The sequence below is a fragment of the Trachinotus anak genome, unplaced genomic scaffold, assembly GCF_046630095.1.
Source record: "Trachinotus anak isolate AG129_WGS33_773 ecotype Australia unplaced genomic scaffold, CSIRO_AGI_Tana_v1 ptg000014l, whole genome shotgun sequence".
NCBI classification, from domain to species: domain Eukaryota; kingdom Metazoa; phylum Chordata; class Actinopteri; order Carangiformes; family Carangidae; genus Trachinotus; species Trachinotus anak.
Genome location: NW_027273865.1, coordinates 6,928,665 through 6,951,120, shown reverse-complemented (window position 1 = coordinate 6,951,120; position 22,456 = coordinate 6,928,665). Strand labels below are relative to the sequence as shown.

Below are 22,456 nucleotides of genomic sequence, written 5' to 3'. Positions count from 1 at the left end.
ACACACACACACATGCACAGACACACATAGAAACGGACATTAACCAAGGTGGAGTTCATGTTTTAACTGCTGACACTATAGCTTCTGGCTCTCTGAACCAAATGGGTCCCCTTGCAGGATACATAATCCATTATCATAAATCAGATGCACCAACACAGACAGGTGCTGCATGAATAATTAAAGGTCGGTACATTAGCACTTGTGTGGAGGTATGTGTTTGAGCCTCCGTTATTGAACAGGCTAAAAGCGCCGCAAAACCCCTCCATCCACATTAAACAGCTTAATGCTTTGCACTACAGACGGAAATGATGTACAAGTTAGATAGAGGAAACCAACCTCACATCCTCCCCTCCTCTGAATGAAGCCAAAACACAGAGGTCTGAATCCGTGGGATACACACAGCTTGGAGCAGTGTTCGTCCTCTGTTCTGCTGTGTGGTCCTATCTCTTGTGGTTGAGCTGGTAGCCTTGTCTGAACCTGAGCGGCTGAGCCAGGTTACTCTGACTCTGTGATGGAGAGTCCAGGGAGCTAGAGGCAGAGCAAGCAAAAGGTCTGCTCAAGCAAGCAGGCTTTAGGACTACAGATCTCCATTCTAACATTAATTACACTTGAGGCAAATTCATTTGGATTTCTGCCCAGTGAGAGATAAGCTTTTACTGCGGACAAGGCAAGAAAGGAGCCTGAGAGGAAGGAGAGATACTCTTGATGCTGCCCTATTTGACTCTGCAGAGGTTCTTTTATCACAGAAAGTTTTGTGGCCTGTAATGCCACGTGTGTGGAATTCAATCAACCTGTAATTTACATACCGCACGGCAGGGTGCACAACTCTGAGTGCAGGACTGTCTGATAGACCAGCTACACTTTAACAATCACAGATGTAATATAGAATGAAAGTGTTGTGGTGAATTTGTTTTGTGTAGAGTGAAATATTTGAGGTGCAAAATAGTGCTAAAGTTAGTTGATGAAAAACAATGTAATAACAATTTTTATAATCTACTAATCTTTGGCTTTTTATCAGGCAATCAAACTGTTTCTGTGTCCACGTTCTCAAATGTGGGAATTTAATGTTTTTCTTTTCTTTTATTTGATTGTAAATTGACTATCTTTGGCTTTGGGGAAACAGAACGGGCATTTTTCTCTGTTTTCTGACAATGTATAGACAAAACCATTAACAACAATGAAAATAATTATTTGTAGCCTCAGTGCATTGGCATGAATAGTTCTTTTCTAAGAGTTACAAATTACAAACACCAAGTATTTAAAAAATATACATCACATTTATTTGTACTGACAGCAAGAGTCCGTACAGAGTTGTCTTTGTCTATCGATGTGTTTGGGCACTACAGGTAAGTACCTGTTTCCTACTTCCATACATCCAACAGTCAACGAACTGTATCACCAAGCATTGCTTAATCGCTACCAAAGAACAGAGAGTTTGACATAGCTGATACACACCACTGTGTTTTTTTTTTTCTTTAAAGGTAACACAATGTACAAAAAGCAAGTCTGGAAATAGTAAGATTCTTGGTTCCATAAAAAACTTTTTTTCTCCTCAATGTGTGAATAAGAAAACAATGCACTTATCTCTACTGAGCTTCTGCTGCATTGCTTGTTAGGCAGCCAAGGGGTAAATTGATGCAGATAAGTAATGAAAAGAAACAGGCCGGCTGATCCCTGTATTACTACCACAGCAGCTTTCGAGGAATTGTTCACGCTCTGTAGAGCCCCAGAGCTGTAGGAGCCGTCTGGAAGTGGTTAGATGCCAGTCAATGAGAGGAACACATGATGTTAAGGTAAATGATAAAACAAATCTTTCCTCACAATGTACACTACAGTACCACACTACCGTGATGTTGGAAAGAACAGTGCAAATCAAATGTCCAGGGGCACAAAAGAAACAGGGAACAAAAAATGATGAACTCTGAAGAGCCGTGTGTTAACTGGCAGACTCAACCCCCTTCGGCAGGCCTCGGGCCCTCTGAGATGGGTAAGGCCAAAGCAAGCAGGCAGTCAGAGGGAATGAGGGAGCGGAAGACTGTTGGCTCCCTCCATGAAAATGAGGATGGCACAGTGGCCTCACCAGGAAGCTGAAGGCACCAGAAGAACCATGAGCAGTGCTGTCCATGTTAGGCTCGGTGGCAGACAGTGCACTGAGCACTGGTTGCTTTTTGCTCGAACACCTAAGAGAAGGGACGGAGGAAGAGAGGGAACAGGGAACACTGATGAAAACAAAGATGCTAAACAAAACGCTGGAACTGCATTTATTTTTAAAGCTAAATAACTCCATTGATATTTTGAATGAATTACTTTCAGGGAGCTATGAATAAATTGTCTTTTTTTTCCCTAAAAGGATGAAAAAAGGAAAATGGAGAAGAGCAGGAAAAACAGCAGTCCATTGCCCTGAAAAGCTGCTTGGTCATGTTGCACACAGGACTGCAAACTTTCTGTTCGTCCTGTTGCTTAAGAGTTAATTGGCTGTGCAAGAGTAGGAAGGTTTGTGTGGGCGAGGTAATTATAATAGTATTAGCCAAGGAAAACTTGGCTCGCACAACAGCTGTGGTGACTCAATTAAGGGCAGAACACAAGATCGCTACAAAGAGAAAACGGCCTGTGCATCAGAGGTCAGTTAACAGAGTGTGTGGCTGGAGGGGAGGGGTGGCAACTAACTATCTTGGAACTTACCGGAGGAGGTGACAACTCGAACTTGGGAGCTGACTGCTCCCTCTCCCCCTTCGCTGAGAGCACGCACCTCAATGATATAGGTGCCTCCCTCTGGCAGTGAGAGCACGGTAGAAGGGTTAATGGTTCTTGTCACCTGGTTGTGGCCTCTGCCCTCCTGTTTGAGTAACACCTGCAGGACATGTGCACATTTAGGTTTACACTGTGTATACAGTACACATACATATATATATACTGTGTGTGTGTGTATAAATATATAAAATCACATGATTAAAATTCTATTATTCTGCATTTCAGAACTGTTTTCTCTTGATTAACAGCACATAACCGTCAGTCTGTCTGAACTAGAAGCTAATGTTAGCATGTCTAACATGTAATTATGAAGATTATTATTTTTATTTTCCAACTCATTCGAGCTTCGATTTAATAACTTTAGGTCTCCCGACACGCCCCTTTATGCAGACTGGAACCGCCCCTTTTGCTCCCATAGACATGAATTGGCATGAAGTATCTTGCTCTGCCATGTAAAATCTTTGTAGGAAGTGTCTGTGGCAGCTTGACTTATTAACAATAATGCTTATATAATACTTATAATAATAGTAGGTCAATGGTATGACCTACTTGTCATACCAAATTGACAACAAACAAACAAAAAAAATCAACACAAAAACAAAAATCAGAACTAGAAAATACTAATTTATCCAGGAGAATTCTGTGGTTCTCTTTCTAACAAGGACAAAAATTACAAGACAACTTTAAATGGGAATTTACAGTTAAAAGAAATACTTCTTTCCACTTCACAACCGTTTAGTTGCATAAATGTTTTTCTGTTTCCTGAAACCGAAGACAACTTTAGCAATGTATCATTACCATGTACCCGATGACATCAGACTCATTGTCTTTTGCCTTCACTGGATCCCAGCTTAAAGACACGTTGTTGCCCTCTTGAATCCACATGAGGTTGGCTGGAGGTTGAGCAGGAGCTGAGGGGAGAATACAGAACTCCTCGTGCAAATTCATACAGACTTTTAAACAGAGTTTCAACCAACTAGGTCAATTACTACACTTTTTTACAAGGGGACTTAGAGTGAACTGAACAGGTAGCCCCTGTTCCATATATAGTATTACATAATTAGTGTCAGTGCTGTACTCACGGGCTTTTCTGGTCTTGGCTGTGACAGCAGCACTAGCAGGACCCTGGCCGATGCTGTTGAAGCCTTTTACTGTGATGAGATACAGACTGTTGCCCTCTAGTCCTGTCAGGACCATGGATGTTTCGTTTTTCACAGTTCTCTGTTTTTTCCCCGACTCTTCCTGCTCCATGTCTTTCCAGTAGCTGACCTTTAAACAGAAATGAATGACTGAATGAAAAAAATAATATTCTCAGACTTCTACTCATGCACGAAGGTGTGCATGTTTATGCCAAATGTCACACACAGTATGTAAACGTACAAGTGTGCACACAAACACAAACACACACACAAGCACAGGAATATTTATAAAAACCTCATATCCTCTTGGTCTTCCGGGGCCAGGGTTGGGCGGTTTCCAAGTGACCCTAATTTCTGATGAAGAAATGCTGTGAGCTTTCACATCAGACGGAGCTTCCCTTGGTTCTGTCAAACAAGTTAAAATAGTGACAATCATAAAAAACTATTCCCTCTGTTCTTTTTTTCTTTTAATCCGTGCAACCGCAGGTATTCACTCACCCCCTTCGGCAGAGTGGATGATGACAACTCTGCTGAACGGCCCGTCTCCCTTATTATTGTATACTCCGACTTTAACTTCAAAGGGGGTAAGGGGAGGGAAAGTCTCGTCTCTGTATTTGTATGTTGTAGAATCAGCAGAAGTCACCATCTTCTCCTTCCAGCCTCGGGTCCCGTTGGCACGAAATGCAACAATATACCCAAAGCCCTCCCCATTCTGGAACTCCTCAGATACAGGCTGAAAATATCACAAAGAGAGACATAGTCACCCGAGCGTGTCGTTCACTCAGATGGAAGTACATACCTGGCTCAGTAGCAGTTAAGCTCTGTAACCGAAGGTGCATTATTTGCACATTTTCTCATTTAAACAACTTCCTCAGTGCAAACAAGGCTTTCACTGAAAAATGAAAAAGTCTAACGTAACGTTTTCCTCTATGGTGGTCCCACATAACCAGCTTTCAATTTCCTACCCATTTACTGTAACTGTCTGCCAGTGTTAATAAAGATGCAGTCAGTCTTCAGTAATAGAAACAAATCATATCTGGCTCAGTTGTACCCATTATGTAGCTATTTATCTTTCCATGTCTGACAGGGGGATTTTTGGGACGCCGGGTTTTTTTGTGTGTCGGCTTCGGTGCTTATCTATGGTTTTCCTGAAGTGGTTAAACTGGGAGCTGTCTTCCACAGCTGCTCTGCGCTTAATCAAATCAAATGCCAATTTATTAAGTGAGGTAAAATTTAATTAAAATACGAGCTGTGGGGATTAAATCTTTGGCTAAATTTATTAAATGACAAACACCTGTACACCTGTTTTTGGCAACAAGTCTGCTGCTCACGAGGTAATGTGCTGATTTGCATAGGCTTCAAAAGAATATTGTCCCCTGAAGGCATCACCCAAATTAGCCATCTCGTCTACAGAGGGAACAGCAGTGGATGGAGGTGTAGTTCACATTTCATTCAACAACGACCAATCACCATGACTGTCTAATTACGGGGATGATTAGTGAAAATGAATTAGCTTCCATCAACGCTATCATCAGAGCTGGCAATGGTTTTAAAGACATGCAAAGGAATATACGTCTTTTAAAAACAGCATGAACAAATTAGCTTAAGTATAGAAACACTTGCAGGTTTGGGAATTGAGATAGTCACAGATAAGTCTGAGAGAGCTTATATAAGTGAGGTAAGTCTTTTTGATGAAATTGTGGGGCCTGCTGGGCTCAGTCACGGTGACTGTGGGGGCATCACTAATGGTCCTCCCAATGGCTCCCACAGAAAAAGCAGTCTCTCACCGTCGACTCTAATGAGATGGCTGAATGAAGCGGCAGAGACTGTTTAGTCATTCATCCTGCTTAATAACCCTGCCCACCATGGCCGTCCAGGCTCTGACAACTCTCCACAGATGATTGGAGAGGTGGAACTGCCATGCGCTCACATGCCTTGACTGCCAAAAAGGGCTAACATTCCTGCTCCGTCTCCTTTAATATCCATCTCCATTGATCACCGACGGAGTCCTGATTTATTTCCAAAAGCATTTAACAGAAAGGCGAAGAAATAGGGCAGAACTAAAACGACTTAAAATGCCAAAGTACCAAAAGGAGGACGCTGCATCTAAATAGAATATCGCAGCATTGTCCTGTGATAAACTTGAAAGCTGACAGACTCAAAGATGGGTGATTACTGCTTGTATCTGACAATAGGGAGAAAGGAAGCATCATTTTTATAGAGGCACTTTAATTTTTCAAGTACAATCTCTACTTCAGAGGTTAACTGGCCCAATTGCAAAAATGTCTGAATAAAAAAAACTGAATAGACTCAATAATGTTTACACTCAGTTTTACGCTGAGGCACTTGTTGAAGAAAGAAATTGCTACACTCATGGAGGTTTGTAGAACTGCTGTAGATATACTGTTAAACAGTTTTTAAAAAAAAAATCACATTTTGGAATTACTCATACTCATGCACTCTTTCTTAGGGTTTTATCTAACCACGCACCGATCAGTATTTTGTGTAACTTTAAGTATCCCTTCATTGTTCTCCCAACAGGGGGTCCTGTATTTATTCACAAGGAGGTCGTCATTGTGTTATACCAGGCAAGCTAATGACAGTTATAAATAGGAAATGGTCTACCACCACACACCATCCCATCTGGAATGGACATTATCCCCGATAATGTGCCACCGAGGCGCACTTCTCCTCATGTGAAGGTTATCTTCCCAGTGGCAGTTGGCTCCCATACTTAATAACTACAAGAATAACTGTCAGTTGCTTCCACATCTGTTCACTGTTCCCCTGTTAATATATCCTTCAACTGATCTCAATTGCAAATTTTCAGCTTTGCTCATAGTAATTCTGTTCATGCTGCGCCCTGAACCTGGCTGAAAGCCAAGCTGTCCACTTGGAAACAGTTCACACTAATATCCTCTTTACTTAGTGTGAGATTTATTATTTTCTACAACCATTGTCAAGATAGAGAGTACAAACATATATTTATACACATTTATCAGGAACGACTCTGAGATTCAAGGTTAATCATCATTGTGCCTCTCTGGTGGGACCAAATTTAAAATTCACTACATCTTAATCACTTGCCCGGCTGATGCAGCTCTGTGTAATACACAATTCAGCTGGCCTTCTTTGAGCTTTATCAGCAAATTTTGCAATTGTGATCGAGTTGTGCCCTCAAACTCTAGGACCCAGGATGTTTAAACAAATTTCCAACACAATAAAGTGAAACTGTTTAAAATACAATGACTTGATCTTGAGTCTGTGCTATTGTTAATGATAAAGCAGGAATTTTTGCCCTGCTTGTAATAAAACTTTCCACAGCGAACAATACTTGCACATGTGTTCTATAAATCTGGCAATGAGGAAAGCCATTGACAGGCCTTTTTACCACCCTGCACATGTACTGGAAATGAGCGTAAAATGCTTCCACAGATAATCTATAAATCTGTCATAATATTGAGAAAATTTGAGTTTTGTTCTGGTAAAATGACATCAACATATTATTTTTGTTGTATCAAATTGAACAGACTCTCTTTGTTATAAAATGCTCATATCGTATTCTTTGCTGCTGCTCCACCTGCGATCAATAAAGCTGAATTTATCTTATCTCCTACTTTTTACAATAACATCTTCAACCTCCGGTCTTGTGGAAAACCTTTCTGCACCAGTGAACAGAAGCTCTTTCTCATCTGGTCAGTTCCTTCTTGGAAAAGTTGAAGCAAGCTCAACCTGCTCAAATCCTCCGATGAGGAGTTAAAATTGGGTGAAAGCAAGTCAGAGAAAATCATGTCGTATACTGCAGCAGATGGGTCTACCATGTCTCCCCTCTGAAATGGAAAAAGGTCACTTTGCCCTAATCATGGGTGCTCACCTGAGCCCTTTCACAACTCACAAACCCTCTCTCCCACAATAGAGATAGCTGTGAAGACCATATAACCCCACCTCTCTGTTATCCCACTGTATATAATGCAAGTCTCTCTCCTGTTTTTCTATTCCACCATGAAACCACAACCCCTAGGTTGTGGTTTCATAGGAGTTCAGAGCATCTGCACCTGGGTTTTTCTTATTACCTATTTTAGCTATTTTACCTGTCTCTCCAGCTGTGGTGGTGACCTGCTTGTCTGCTGAAATGGACATCTACAGTAGTGACTATTAAATGCCTGAGTGTGAGCTCTCTTATTTTAGCTCAGTATTGTGCCTCTTGATCAAAGCAGTGTGGACATACTTTTTTTGACTTGGAACCATCATTCAGCAACACAGTAAGCCTTGCAAGGGAATGCTAGTTTAACACTTTCTTTGTAACTTCATTCATTTGTTTTTCAATAAAATCTTTAAAAAAAATCCAGATCAATGCAATCAATAATGAAGCGTCAACTCTTTTTCTGCCTTATCAAAATAAACCATCAACTCTTAACCACACTCAGTCCCTTCTTGTGCACCACAGGATTTTACCACGGAATGACCTATGCCACAGTAGTGGACAGGAAAATAAAAGTTTTCCTCGACAGGGTAGAAGTTGTGTGAGCTCAGATGGTGTCAACCTTCTATGCTCAACTCCATTCTTTAAATACTGCGGCAAATCCCTCAATACATCTGTCTTCTCACATTCTCCAGACTCTTCTCATCACTTTCTCACATGAGCTGTTGAAACTTTTCCTCTATGTTTTAATTAGATCCCACTTTGAAGGTTCTGGGAATAGGAAACACAAGTCCCCAGCACACACCCAGTGAAACTACAGCTACCTGTCATATCTCAACTAAAGTGAATGCAACTGGCTGTAGACTAATGCAATCATCTGTATATCTTAAAATCATTAGACCGTTTCCTTCAAGCTTAGGAACCACAAGGACTGGCATCGTCCATCAACCATGCTTTATCCCCCTTAATAACGTCTGACAAGTATTCCCAGGCAACAAAAAGTGAATTAATGAATTCCACATGCAGCAGCAACCTCTACATGATTATTAAGTCACATTCACATGCAGGATTTATTACTTAGTGACAGTTAAATTCCTAAGGGGGCAAAGCCAAAGCCGTAGTTTCAGTACAGATGTTTGAAGTGAACCTTGTTTCATTGGGCTTGTTTTTACTCTTGGATTATAACAGTGATTCTCAACCTGCCGGCTCACAAATGTTCTAAACATGGTGGTGATGACAAATAAACATACAAATTTATGATTACATTATTATTACAGTAATACCTTCTCAGGTTAAACTATGAATATTTAGATCCTATACGTTTCCTCCCGTATTTAATCATGTTTAATATCTTAAAAATAAAAAACAATAAATAATAAAAAATACTGTGCTTTTATACCATGTGTTTTCAGCTCTGCAGGCACTGCTTTGTTTCAGAGGGTCACAAGCAGGAAAGGTTGAAAAACACTGGCTTATTCATTATGTTGTTTGGGATCACGTATTGACTTGCACAAGTGATTACAATTAATATCTCTGTTTTTTTTAGTTATTTGAAAGTATCTGATTCCTGAACATCTCATCTGAAGGTTAGTTGTTTGCTTTGGGGTACAGAAGTGCTAAATCTGTTTTTGAGATGGTTCTATTTACATAATGCAACACAGCCATGCACTTCCCTGGGAAACAGAGCAGTCTTTCAAATTAACAAATTATTATTTCTCTGATGGAGCTTATGGAGTCCCTTTCATGAAGACATTCAAAGGGCTTTTATCTTAAACAAGCATCTTTAACAGCGCAAAATGTTGAGCTAAGCTATTGACTGAAATTACATTGATTTTTGCTTTTTAATTATGGAACAAGTACAGAACGGTAAAGTTTCATGTTCAAAATCTTCAAATTATACTGGAAACTTTAGTGCATAATAATAATTATAATTGGAATATGAATTACAGTCCAACTAATACATGACCTGTGGCAGTTTCTGCCTCAGTCTCTTTAGAAAGCAAGAGAATGTTCTGTCATGTAAGCATCCTGAGTTTCAAGGACCTCAAAGGCCTCTCTCATACAGAGCATGCCTGTAGATATACAGTATATCACTATTATATTCTTTCTGAGGAGTCTTAAAAACATTCAACAGTTTGAATGTCATTTCGCTGACATTCCTTGATGCAACAGGAAGCAGGAAGATTATTTTTAAGTGAGAGTAGACTAAATAAAAGCTTCAATGTTTATTCAACAAAGATATGAATTTGCTCAACTGAAATACAAGTCCCAATGTGACATTTGTGTTTTTTCACATGTGTCGTCATGCTTGTTCTCTGGAAGAGGACCTACCTCCCACGAGATGACCAGTTCATGCCTGCGGCCATTCCCTCCACTAACATTTGTGGGTGCCACTGATGGGACTGTGTGAAACATAAAAAGGTTAACCTTGCATCACTGACCCAACACTACAAATTCACTTCAACATGTTTTTGGAAACAAGAGAAGAAGAAGTGTACAGAAGAAACAACCACAAACACTGTTTAGATAGCATAAATTTGAACAAAACTTGGATTGCTAATTGACTGAAAAATGCATTTTGTGCAACAGAAAACAAAAACGCTGTTTCAACGATGTCTGTAAAAACCTGTTTCAATGACATCTATAAAAACACATCAGAAAACATTAAAAACTTTGTTATTGTGTTGGTTTGTGGCTGCATTAAAATACCTGCCAATCAAACTGAAAGTGGTGCAAGGTTCTAGTACTGTGTTTTGAATTTGTTGGCATTTGGATCATGGATTGTGATATTAAGGATTGATTAACACAACTGTGTGTAGATACAGTAATTAGTCTGTTAATTATGCTGAAGAGATAGGACAGATTAAATAAGCCACTTCCAAATGACCACTGACCTTTGTAATTATTACATTTTATAGACGAGAAATGAGCAGTTAGCGAAGTGGAAGACTTGATCCAAACTGTCTCAGTGAATTTTCACTCCCCATAAATAGTATATTCTGCTGTGTCTTTGCCTCAGGGTATTAAAGGACTGGCTGCTTTAGCAGAAACACTAAACTTGTTGGAATTCGTGTAAGCAGCTTATTTCCAACTTCTTGCCCAATTAAAATTGAGTAGAAAAACAATGGGTATATAACATGGTCATGAAGAGGTGTGTATGGGCACAGTAAACATCAGCTGGGATGTGTACTCAGTAAGTTCTTAGACTGTGGGTGATTACTGATGTCTGTCAAAATGTGACTTGTATTTCAAGCACTGATGGCTTAGAGGATTTACCTGCTTCTTTAGTCCTCACTCCTCTTGAAGGTGCACTGGGATCCCCTGTCCCGATCGCATTGCTGGCCACCACCCTAAACTCATACTCCACCCAGGGGTTGAGCTCCACAGCAATGGCTGACTCCATGTCCCCTGTCACTGGTTCTGGGTCTGTACACAAGAGTGTTGCTTGTGTATTTATTAAGTCAAGACAAGCATCACATTACAACTACTGTACTTTTCTTCACCTTCTGGACAATATGTAAGAGTACCAGCTTTCATCTTTAAGGGTGTTTGACAGTGTTCAGATCGACACTGAGTGTTGAACAGTGTCAAAATCACAGACTTTTAAATACAAACCTCCCCTAAATAACAATGCAGCAGGAAAATGATGCTGAACAGGGCAACCAGGGAGTTTTTTATGGCTGAACATTCAAGTTCTTGGCTTGCCAAGGCAGTCACCTGACCTCAAACAACTCAGCAGGTGTTTCACTCCTACAGACCAGCCAATAAAGCACAAAGTGGCTATGGCTGCAGCAAAGGCGTGGCAGAGCATCACTGAGGGACATACATGTCTGCTGATGTCTTTGGATCGTGCCCGACTGTCAGTCATTTCCTACAGAGGATTTTATATGATTAAATATGATGACATTGTATCAAGACTTCACGATTGTGTTAACTCTCTGTTCCCTGAAACTAAGGGATAATTCCTACACTGTGTAAAAGCTGAGAGTTGACACTTTAACCTCACGGCTATTGTTTCATTTCAAATCCAATGTGCTGGAGTACAGAGCCAAAAAAAGCAAAAAGTGTAACATTGTCTTTGTTCTTATGGGCTACACAGTATAACACCTTCCATCCAGATTCACTGAGGACACACAGTTTTCTTGAAACATGGTATATGATGTTTTTGATGCCTTTGAGAGCTCTGTAATTATGAATCACATCCTGTGACTGAAAAAAAATGTTTGAAGGTATTTTGAACTGAATTACAAGCAGGTAACACAACTAATCTAGTTTCTTCAGGGCTTCCATAATCAAGCTTTGTCAATATTGATCCTGCAACAACAAACAAACATTGACTGAAAGCATATCCATGTCATAAATGAACTGGAGGTCCCGCTGTACTAACTAAAGCAACATTCAGTGAAGCAGTGGAGCTTACATCCTTATCATCCAAAGCAGCTCACAATGAGACCACTCTGTCAGGCAAGCTGCTCTTCAAACATGAACCGATAACTATGTTTGCAAGGAGTGGGAGTTAAAAGCCCAATCCCCTTTATGCTAATCTTAACAAGTTCAACACTGACAATACATCACAGAGTCCTAATTGTGCTTTATCAAATTAAATGCGCTTGAACAGGCATGATGTGAGAGGAATGTATACAAAGTATGATTTATATATCTGTGGGGATGAATCATTATCACACCTTCAGCTCTGCTTTTATCACCACATGGCATATCAGGATGAATTACACACAATGGTTAGCAAGTATTCACCCTTTAATGCTAAGTAATAGTAATTAATGGTTTTTCTGTCAAGGTACAGAAAAAGAAGCTATTTCGTTTTTAAGCACTGAGAGTGCATTTATACTAAATGAACATGGATAAGTGTTATAATTCAAGCCCAAAAGGTTAATTTCTCACTAACTGCTGATATGACACATAATAAAATTCAAACCAATGACATTTGATATGGGCTCAAATTACTTTTTGCTAAGCTCTTCTGAACAACAGCCAAGTTCAAACGTTAAACGGCAGATGGAAAGAGAACTGGAAGTTCAACTTCTTAAACAGTCATTTGAGAATAAAGCCTCAGTCACAGTTTTGTCCAGAGCAGGAGATATACACTTGATACACACATACACTCTGTTACTTTCTTGATGAGATTTAAAGGTCTGATTGCATTAATATGTAAAAGAAAAAAACTTAAAGATTTTTCAATTAAATCTTGAAAACAGTAACCTTGTTCTACTGGAGCTGATTCACTGTCTCTGCACATGACTTTGGGCAGGACTCAGGCCTTTCTATGGTCCCACATTAACCTCCCAGATCTAGGGGCTGCAATTTGCTCCTTATTGATTACCTGTTTTGACAGTTTGCCAGCCTAATGAAAATGGGCTGCGCGCCTGTAAATTATAGGTGCTGATAGGGCTGTGGTTGTCTAGGCCACGAGTCCAGGACAGGGTGGCTGTGGTATCTGTGATCTCCTCCACTATCACCACTCCAGGGGGTCCAGGAGGACCTGGAAAAAGGATGAGAGACACAAATTAAATTACAGGTTTGAACGGTTGAGCCACCAAGGCTTCAGAAATGTCAAGACAGAGGAGAAAAACAAAAACAACCTAAACTGGTCCATTTTGTGATGACTTCATCATGCATAGTTTGTATTGGATATACTGATGCATGCAACAATGCAAGCATTAAGCATGTGCATGTGCAGCTGTGTGCACATGGCGACAACATCAATCCCCTGTTGTAATCTTTGCACAAACAAACAACAGACAAGAACACAACATACGAAAATGAACCGGGATTCGGGCTGACACAGATCTCCTGCCAAGGATTTCATGCTGATTAAGGGATATTGAAGCTTTCTTTTTTGGGGTTTCTGAGGCAGTTTGCCAGTTATGCTGAGCATGACTGTGTGGTAGACCTTCCTGTGTTTTAATACAGCTGAACATATGTTTACCTCAGTCTTCAGAAGTAAATGTAATCTGCAAGTGCAGCAAATGTCTAAGGACTCTGGGGGGAACAGCTGTAAATGAAAAGCTGGCAGCTGGTACGCTCAATGAAAACCAATCTACTGTGTCTCCAAAAACTGCCCATTAGCAGGTTATACTGAAAGGTGCATTTGCATTTCTGGACATTAGGATGCATTTTGTGTCACTGTAGGGACAGGACCTAGCCTGTATCAGGAGTTGATATTAAATGACAATCATTAAATACATCCAATGCTTTAGTGGAGATGGGTGATTTTATTTCTGATATACATGTATAACATGATATGGGAAAACCACACCAGATTCACCAGTTGGCTCTACTGTCATTTCATCACAAAAATAACTCCCACAACTCATTTTTAATCACAATTTGTTTGGTAACAGAGTTTCTGTAAAGCAATAACACCATACCTCCCAAACTCCACTGAAAATCAACTATAATACCATAATACTGAATTATTTCCCAGCCATGCTTTATACCATATAAGCAAAACCAAACTCAGTTTAGATGTAGCTAGATGACTGCCATTGAAATGTAAGTACTTGCCATCTCACAAGAAACCCTCCTCAGGCTATGAGCCATGGATGAAGGCTCACATGCTAAATGACTGCATCACAGCCTTAAAACATGTTTAAAAGTGTGATCATAAAAAAGTCAAAAACAGGCCACAAGCTGCTTGGCCAATAATCGTTACGTTACATTATCAGCAACACTCAGAAACTGCCACGGAATCTGATCACTACACATTTCAGCCAATCTGTTTAACAGCTCAATTAAACTTGTTCATGCAGACAGACCGTCTGTCCGGCCACATTCATGGTGACCATAAAAAATTAGTCAAGATGATCAAAAGGGGGCAATAACGTGAAAAATAGACATTCTGAAATTGTTTCCACCAGGAGCAAAACTTCCAATGTCTAATTAACCCACTTCTCAGACTGGAAACAAATTAGTGGCTAATTTCCTAGATTCGCAGAAAATGCTAACATTATTTCACAGTATTGCCAAATGACAGGTATGCAAATTTTAAAATCTATCTTAAAATAATAGTTAGGTACCCATATGTACACTGATCATTCCTCCCATTCACCCCAAAACTAGTTGTTCTTTCTCATAGTGTCCAGGAATAAACTTTTCAATAGTAACTCCACATGAGAAAAACATGCACATTCTGTTCGAGGGAACTGCTTCAGTTCAAGGGGGACAGGGAGTAAAGTAAAGAGTCAACAAGACGTCACATTGCACTGGTGCACTGGCAGCTAACAAGCTTACCTCGCACAAGAAGCTCAGCCTCTGCAAACACAGTGTCAGCACTGGTCTGGGCCCGACACCCATACTTCCCAGCATGCTTCAACAAAATGCTCCTAATCATCAGATCCACTGTTGAAGACTGCTGCAATTGGTAAAGCAAAGGATAAAAAAGTTAGGTATTAAGAAGAGTAAAGAGTAAATGTGCTAGACAAGAAAAAAGTGTGATTCCTTTACATCTTGTAGAGGCTCATGTGGCTTGAAAGATTTCTGTTTAATTCAGGTGCTCGCTTCCTGCTACATTCTTCAGCTATCCGTATTTTCTCTCCACTGAAATGAGAAATGCCTCAGGCAAGACTGGGAATAATTCAAGGTCTACAGGCAGCTGTTTAGCACGAAACCTGATTAAAATTACAAACCATGCATCAGCCAGGAATCTGTTGTGCCTGTAAAGGATTGTCACTGCAAATACTTTCTCTCCAGAGTATGGGTAGTAGCAGAGGACACATCAGGACAGATGTGATTTTAACATCCACTGTTGATAATGGAATAGTGACATAAACAGGACTCCCTGCTCTCTTACAAATTTGTTTGCAACTTCATTTTATGGTTTAGTCACTAATGATTTTTTTTGGTTTTTTTTGTATTGCGGAGACGGAATATCTAAGATGTTTTGTTGTAAAAATAAAAGATTAAATTAATACAAAAAGGTAGGCTCATGCTGTTGTTCTGAAATATTTATTACAGACATAACAGAACTAATATCTAAATCTTTGTTTTTAGTTTAGTTTACTTCTTATGTAACTGATGCATCTAAAAATAGATACACTGAAAATGAGTAAATTGACCATTTCAATTCAGATTATCGCTTGCAGTAATGTTTAGTGTGTATAAATGACATTTAGAGCCCTACAATGGTGTTATTTGTTCTTATTAACTGTTTTCTATGGACAACTCATATGAACCAACTAGTGTGGTATCTCTCTAATTAATGAGCACATAGCAGAATGGACACTGTATATTTTGCTGAACATAATGCCCTTGTACGTCAAATATGGTTCACCAAGGGGAAAAAGTACATCTTGTATAAAGGAACAAGTCAAACATCAATTCCATAAAGGATCCTGCAAAAAACAGAAAAAATGTTCAAAGGTGAAGGTGAACAATGCAACCTTGAAGTTGAGGGGAAGCAAAGGTTAAATGCCTCCCCGTTTGTGTATATTTCATTTTTGTTTTGATAATTTATACGACATCTTCCCCAGAGGATCCTTGACCCTGCAGCCTTTGACATTTTCTAGATGACTTCAGTCAAGCAGAGACAGATACTCCTGCAATTCAGATGCGGCCTAACTACTTTGCAGTTGTTGTGAATGGATTTGTGACCATATTTTTTACAAAGCCATAATTTGATAAGAAAGACGACGGTAGAACATGTTACCTATCTACAAGAGTCATAATACGCAGAAGGAAACAGAAATAAATTTAACATGTAAAGGATTCAGATTTAGTATCTTTCTTCTCCATTATTTTCCTCCCTACTTATTCTAAATCAATGCTGATCCATCTTTCAAGGTGACTTTCAGTCAGTCTCTATTTGAGTGTTCATTTTCACAAAAAGGTACAATTTCACAGGTGCAGACTATACTTTGATATACAGTATATGATTGTGTAATTCAAGGCAGGTCTTGGATGACACCTGAGGTTGTCTGCCTTTAGTGAACCACGACTACTAAAGCACTACTTTGGTGGTGCAATAAATAGCCTAGTGTAAAATAATAAAGAAATTGACACAACCAAATAATTCTAAGAGGCCAGTCCACAAAAAAAAGAAAAAAAGAATGGACCAGATGAACAACTATGCACAGACAGTTAGAAGTACAACAGACAGCCAGACAGATAGATAGATAGATAGATAGATAGATTCATAACCACTATGATAAAAGTACTCTTTGTCTTACTGTTGCTCTTACTCTCACTCTTACTGTTTGGATGTATTCAAAGTGGCCACCGTCCCGCTGAAAGTTGATTGGTTTTTGGTTGAAGAACCATTGGAAAGCCACATCCAGCGATGTGTCATGTGTTGCCTTGCAGCTCAGCACCACGCTCTCCCCCACAGTCACTTCCACTCTGATTGGGCTAAGCTCCACACGCATGGCCTCTGGAAGCACAAAGCTGCTGCACTGTCACCTCAGGCTAACCAAAAGCAGCTGCATTTCAGTACAACATCACTGCCAGAGCAATCACGAGAATGCAACCCTAACCTGGGCAACAACACTCACCTTTGTCACTGAAATATCCTGCTTAGCTCTGATCTAGACTGTGCACAGTGCATCTGTGAGACAGAGGCTTTTATACTGTTACAGTGTGTCCTTGTAATATGATTCTTGAATGTGAGAGCCCTTGGTTCATGGTTGAGCAGGCACGATAAATTTCCTGGCACCCGAGCAAAGGTGGGAGGAAAAAATGACATTGGGGACTGTTTACTAGTGGCCCACTTGTGCTAATTTGGCAGAAAATAAAGGCCCCCAGGGCATCACTTACCTTTTACCCACAATATGGCAGTCATCTCTGCTGAGCCCAACTGATTCTCTGCCCGACACACATAGCTCCCCTCATCTGCTCGGCTGGAGTTAACAATTCTCAGAGTGTTGTTCCGTAACAACATAATCCTGTGAGAAAGGACACAAAAATCAATACTGGTATGAGAAACAAATTCACGTACGAGCAGTTGCACTACAAGTTCAGGCATGAGGTTATGTCGTTGTGGTTGTGTCAGGTTACAAGAATAGCAATATTCACTGGGGATGAGCATAAAAAAACCTAAAACGAACTGCTCAGATATTCTTGAAATAATCATCCACAAGAGATTCCAGTGAACAGTATAAAATAATATTGTGTTTACAGCTAAAAAGTTATTGAGGGATGTGGAGTCAAGAACAGTGTTTGTATTTGTTGTGTAACCTTCAACGAGCAAAGAGCAATCAACAAATCAACAATGTAAATGTGTTCGAATCTGATTTGCAGATACTGCTACTACGCTAGTAAGTAGCTGTATCTCCAACAGGATTAGAACACATGCTTTTAAAGACACAGATTAAGGTAATGAGGACAAATTTTCAGTGCATGAAAAGAAGTGACACCAAAGCATTGACGTCAAGAACAAACAAAAGCACAGTATTTCTTTGACTTTCAATGCGGATACAACAATGCACGATATCTTATCTTGTGCCTTTACAAGGACAACATAGGCAGCCATTTGAGTAATTGCAGTATAAATTAAAATTGATTAAAAGAAAATCTCTGAACATTTGTGGAGAACAGCACACAACATAAAATAAAATAGATGTTCTGATTTTTTCTTCCTCTGCATTAATATTTCCATAAATCTAAATAAATGGTGCATTCATCACTCACAGCGCTCAAGAATCCACCTGACAAACCCTAAGTATTGCTGCATTCAATGAATCTAAAGCCAAAATCTGTCAAACCACACTGTGCACATCATCGCCGAGCTGTCCTCCTGGGAAACACAAGTGTAATAGAGAGGAAAAAAACAACACCACGTCTGCATTCATAAGTAGCCCCTTATCCAGCTGAAGGACACTAACAATATGGTATTAACAGTTTGCTCTGACTTGTAAATAGCAGCTGGAGAATTAAGTGCTTGACATCAGATAGTAGAGGATGTAACTGTATCCACCAACACTGGGAGCAGGTGTGTGAACAGACGGCTACAGAGCAGTAATCATGTGGAAATATAGCATTGTGAGTTACGTCCAATGACGGCTTTTCCCTGAGTGACCAGTGCAAACCACTTTTATTTAAAATATAAATAATTATATCCCATTTGATTTGGCCTTCAGAGGTGGGGATGCATATTTAAAAAGTTATTCTTTTTTATTGCAAAAACAATTTCATCCCAAATCAAACAATCAAAACGATGGGAGAGGTGTGAGGTATTGTCTTTTAATTTAATTCATATTGGTTGGCATTTAAATTTATTTATACTTACACTAAGCTCTTTCATCATGGGCGAGGTGATTGAAATTGGCAAAGAGAAACTCATGAAGGCGTGACAAAATCTTGCCACACATAGACAATTCAGAAGCAATCTGCAGCCAGGAGACATTTTTCAAATTAGGGAGGAAATTCACATCCGACAAGGACACTGAGGCAGAAAGGACAAGATAGGGACTGTTGGGTATACAGAATATGCAAATCAATTCAACCTTAAGAAATCTAAGGGAAACATTAGAAGATCACAGCAAACTCAAAGCATTTGAAAATATATATGTTCTAACCTGAAACAAGGTTTCAAATTGACCTCTACATAATGCTTATTATTTGTACTGTATATATAATTGGTAACAAATAATACATTTTAAAACATTTCACAATTTTAATGTGTAAAATTGCCAAATGCATCTACTTACTGTTTTAAACAAAGAATCTGTGGGTTTCAATTGAGTCTGCCACGTACTTTCAAACTAATGGGATTAATACTTTCTATTTAAGAGACAAAAGCCCCAAACATTAGCGGAAATCCATGTTAATTACAAACCTTCATTAAGTCAGCACAGCTGTCAATGCCAGATAAACGTGAAGCTGTTTCGATTTCTCCACTGTTCTTCCAAGAATAGAACGTCTCTCCATCCATAAACTCTTTACTTTACTATAGGTAATGGCAGAAAATCCTTGCAGGAGTCACCCTGGACAAGACCTGAAAACACATGACTCTTCTTGTTTATTTTGGCGTTTTCAGATAGAAATCACCCTTTCACAAGGTTGATCTCCAGTTGAGCGGTGACCCTCACACCCCCCCAAACACACTGTGTTATCCAGTTCATTAATTCACTATAGTGCTGTTATGTTGCAACAAACATCCTATTAGAGTGTCAAACTCTAATTGGATTTGAGTTTTCCATTATAAAAGTGTGTGTATCGGATCTCAAGAGGAATCTCAGAGGAAAGATACAATTACTGATTGTAGAAATTCTTTAAGATCATAAAGAAAATGAACCAAATACATATATAATGCCAACACTTCATAGTGAATGATAAATTACTCTGACGGTAGAGATTAAACAGCTGCTTTGCCAATATTTTTTCTGAACAATTCCCTGCTCTCTTGAGACATGACATGACAGTCAGATAGAGTCAGATAAAAACAACATCAGGGTGTTCGAACAAGTATGAATCTCACCGTGTATGCCGACAACACTGAAAAATAGATTTGCAAAGGTTTGACAAATACCTCAAAGGCTTTATCAGATCCAGACAAGTCAGGGTCATTAATCACCATTTTAGGACAACACACTCACTAACTTCCATCCCCATCCATCAGTTCCACTGAAGCTGGCTCTTTTAGAGAAATAGACATCCAAAATGACCTCAGAGGACCATTTTCCTTTGACTGGAAAATTAAATATTTTGCAGATATGCACCAACCTCTGAAATTACCATGTTCAACTAATTCCTGAATACTCTCCTACCCACCTGTTAGAGAATTAAGATTTGTGGCTGCCTGTTTGAAGGAGCGACACACTGAGGATCTGATTATCAACTGGATGCCCTTGCTGCGAGGCTGTTGAGCAGACTGCTGAATCTTGGCTGATAAACAAAGGTTCCATTCTCTCACTCAAAACTTGGGATGCTCAGCAGTGACTGATAATTTCAGTGGTGTCGCTCAGTTTGATTGATGGACCCTCGCCCTGCTCAGCCCCCTCTAGGTACCACAGAGAGATGTTTCTCATAAAAGATGATATATCAAACTGCATGTGAATTCCAAATGCAATTGTAGGGTCTAAATTGTCAGCATCCGTGAGAAGGAGGTGGGGTTGAGTATGCGTCTCTAGAGCTTTGCCAGTACCTAAGGTGTTTTATTTTAGCAGTGACACTTAATTTCAGTTACAGTAATGAAACTGTGATATGTTACAACAAGACATGTATACAATTCCTCAAAGGCCTGAGCCAGAATGCTAACACTTGAATTTATGCCATGAAACTATGATGAAAAACAATATAAAAATATTGAGGAAGACAAACTTTTCATGACTTCATACATATTTTACAGGGCAATTAACTTACTCTCACAATATTCTCTTCTCTAAACTGTGCAGATGAAAAAAATCTGGTATTATTTATAACTAAGAGCTAGAAAATCTACCACTGTCTTCAAAGAAAATGTACACAGTCTATCCCAGTGATAACAGCACAAATTAATCCTTGCTGTAAAGTATAAAAACGTCAAAAATATTTTAAGGGTTTTATTTCAGGCACTGAAAAATGCCCCCTGCTGTTTTGGATGCACAATAAAAGGCTAAAGGGAATTTGTATCCATGTTTTTATCTCTCTCACCTTTGAATGTAATGTATCACAATATTCAGTATGTTGCTATGAACTCAGTATGTGTTGTTATGACCATGTGCTAAAAAGGAGAGTCAACTTTAGATTGGGTTAAGGTTTGAACACCTGCGCTACTGAAGTTTCCTTGAGAAGAACGCCAGATTTTCTTAGAGGTCAATGACTCACTTTACTTTTCTTATTTCATATTGTAGTACATTTTAACTGACACATCAAAATGAGATAATCCAGTATGTAAAAAGCTACTTCTATTTGAGAGTGAAACATGATACTTGTAAAGAGCTGCTGTACCTTTTATTTGGCTGTATCCTTCTGTCTCCTCTCTTCCACGTAATCCGTGGTTTGGGCGATGCTCTGGGTTTGCATTCAATGGATACATCTTTTCCAAGCGTGGCAATGACCCGTATGGGATTGGGGACAAAAACAGGTGCAGATGCTGTGCAAGACAAACACACAACAGTTTAATGTGTGTTTAAAAAAATAAATTAGGAAAATATCAAGAGATGTGATGGGATCAAACCAGCTGCAACGCCCGTCAACAAGTAACGCTGAGCCATGTGTACTCATGAAATGAGAATTATTGTGAATCTAAAATATGTGGCTGTCTTTCTTTACTTAGAACTTAGTGCAAAAGACTTGAGACTTGTCTCTATGACTGTGTATTATCTTGGTTTAATCTTATTTATCTGGTAGACAGTCTTTTGTGTGTGTGTGTGCTCCTGTATCTGAGACATATGGTACTGAACATGGTGTTCCTCAAGGAAGCATTCTTGGTCCGATTTTGTTTTTATTATATATGCTCCCACTGGGAAACATTATTAACCATTACCATGTCAATTACCATTTTAGTCTGATGATAGACAATTGAACATCTGTCACCAAATGACCACAATGCACCACATGCTCTTATTGCCTGTCTCACGGACATTTGATGTATGGATGGGCAATAACTTTTTAAAAGTACATGAGGAAAATGGTTTTAATAGGAGTGTAAATGCATTTAATAGGAACAATACCAGCCCTGCTGTCCCAACTGGTGCTTATAGTTGTATCA

General features: G+C 39.4%; 1 protein-coding gene across 3 annotated transcripts in view; it reads right to left on the bottom strand.

The window, feature by feature from the left end:
* Positions 1-1,257: 1,257 nt before the first annotated feature.
* cntn5 (contactin 5) overlaps positions 1,258-22,456 on the bottom strand; it is a 100,201-nt gene continuing 79,002 nt past the window's right edge. For 2 of the 3 annotated variants that reach the window (XM_071496390.1, XM_071496389.1), the window contains 13 exons: positions 21,694-21,838; positions 17,581-17,708; positions 17,010-17,197; positions 15,064-15,184; positions 13,154-13,312; positions 11,089-11,238; positions 10,144-10,214; positions 4,389-4,623; positions 4,186-4,295; positions 3,834-4,020; positions 3,550-3,662; positions 2,683-2,851; positions 1,258-2,180 (listed from right to left, as the gene is read on the bottom strand). In XM_071496390.1, the coding sequence (XP_071352491.1) occupies positions 2,077-2,180; positions 2,683-2,851; positions 3,550-3,662; positions 3,834-4,020; positions 4,186-4,295; positions 4,389-4,623; positions 10,144-10,214; positions 11,089-11,238; positions 13,154-13,312; positions 15,064-15,184; positions 17,010-17,197; positions 17,581-17,708; positions 21,694-21,838 (1,880 nt within the window). In that variant the 3' untranslated portion in view covers positions 1,258-2,076. The remainder of the gene's footprint in view (positions 2,181-2,682; positions 2,852-3,549; positions 3,663-3,833; positions 4,021-4,185; positions 4,296-4,388; positions 4,624-10,143; positions 10,215-11,088; positions 11,239-13,153; positions 13,313-15,063; positions 15,185-17,009; positions 17,198-17,580; positions 17,709-21,693; positions 21,839-22,456) is intronic. The other variant, XM_071496391.1, reaches the window with a different exon arrangement.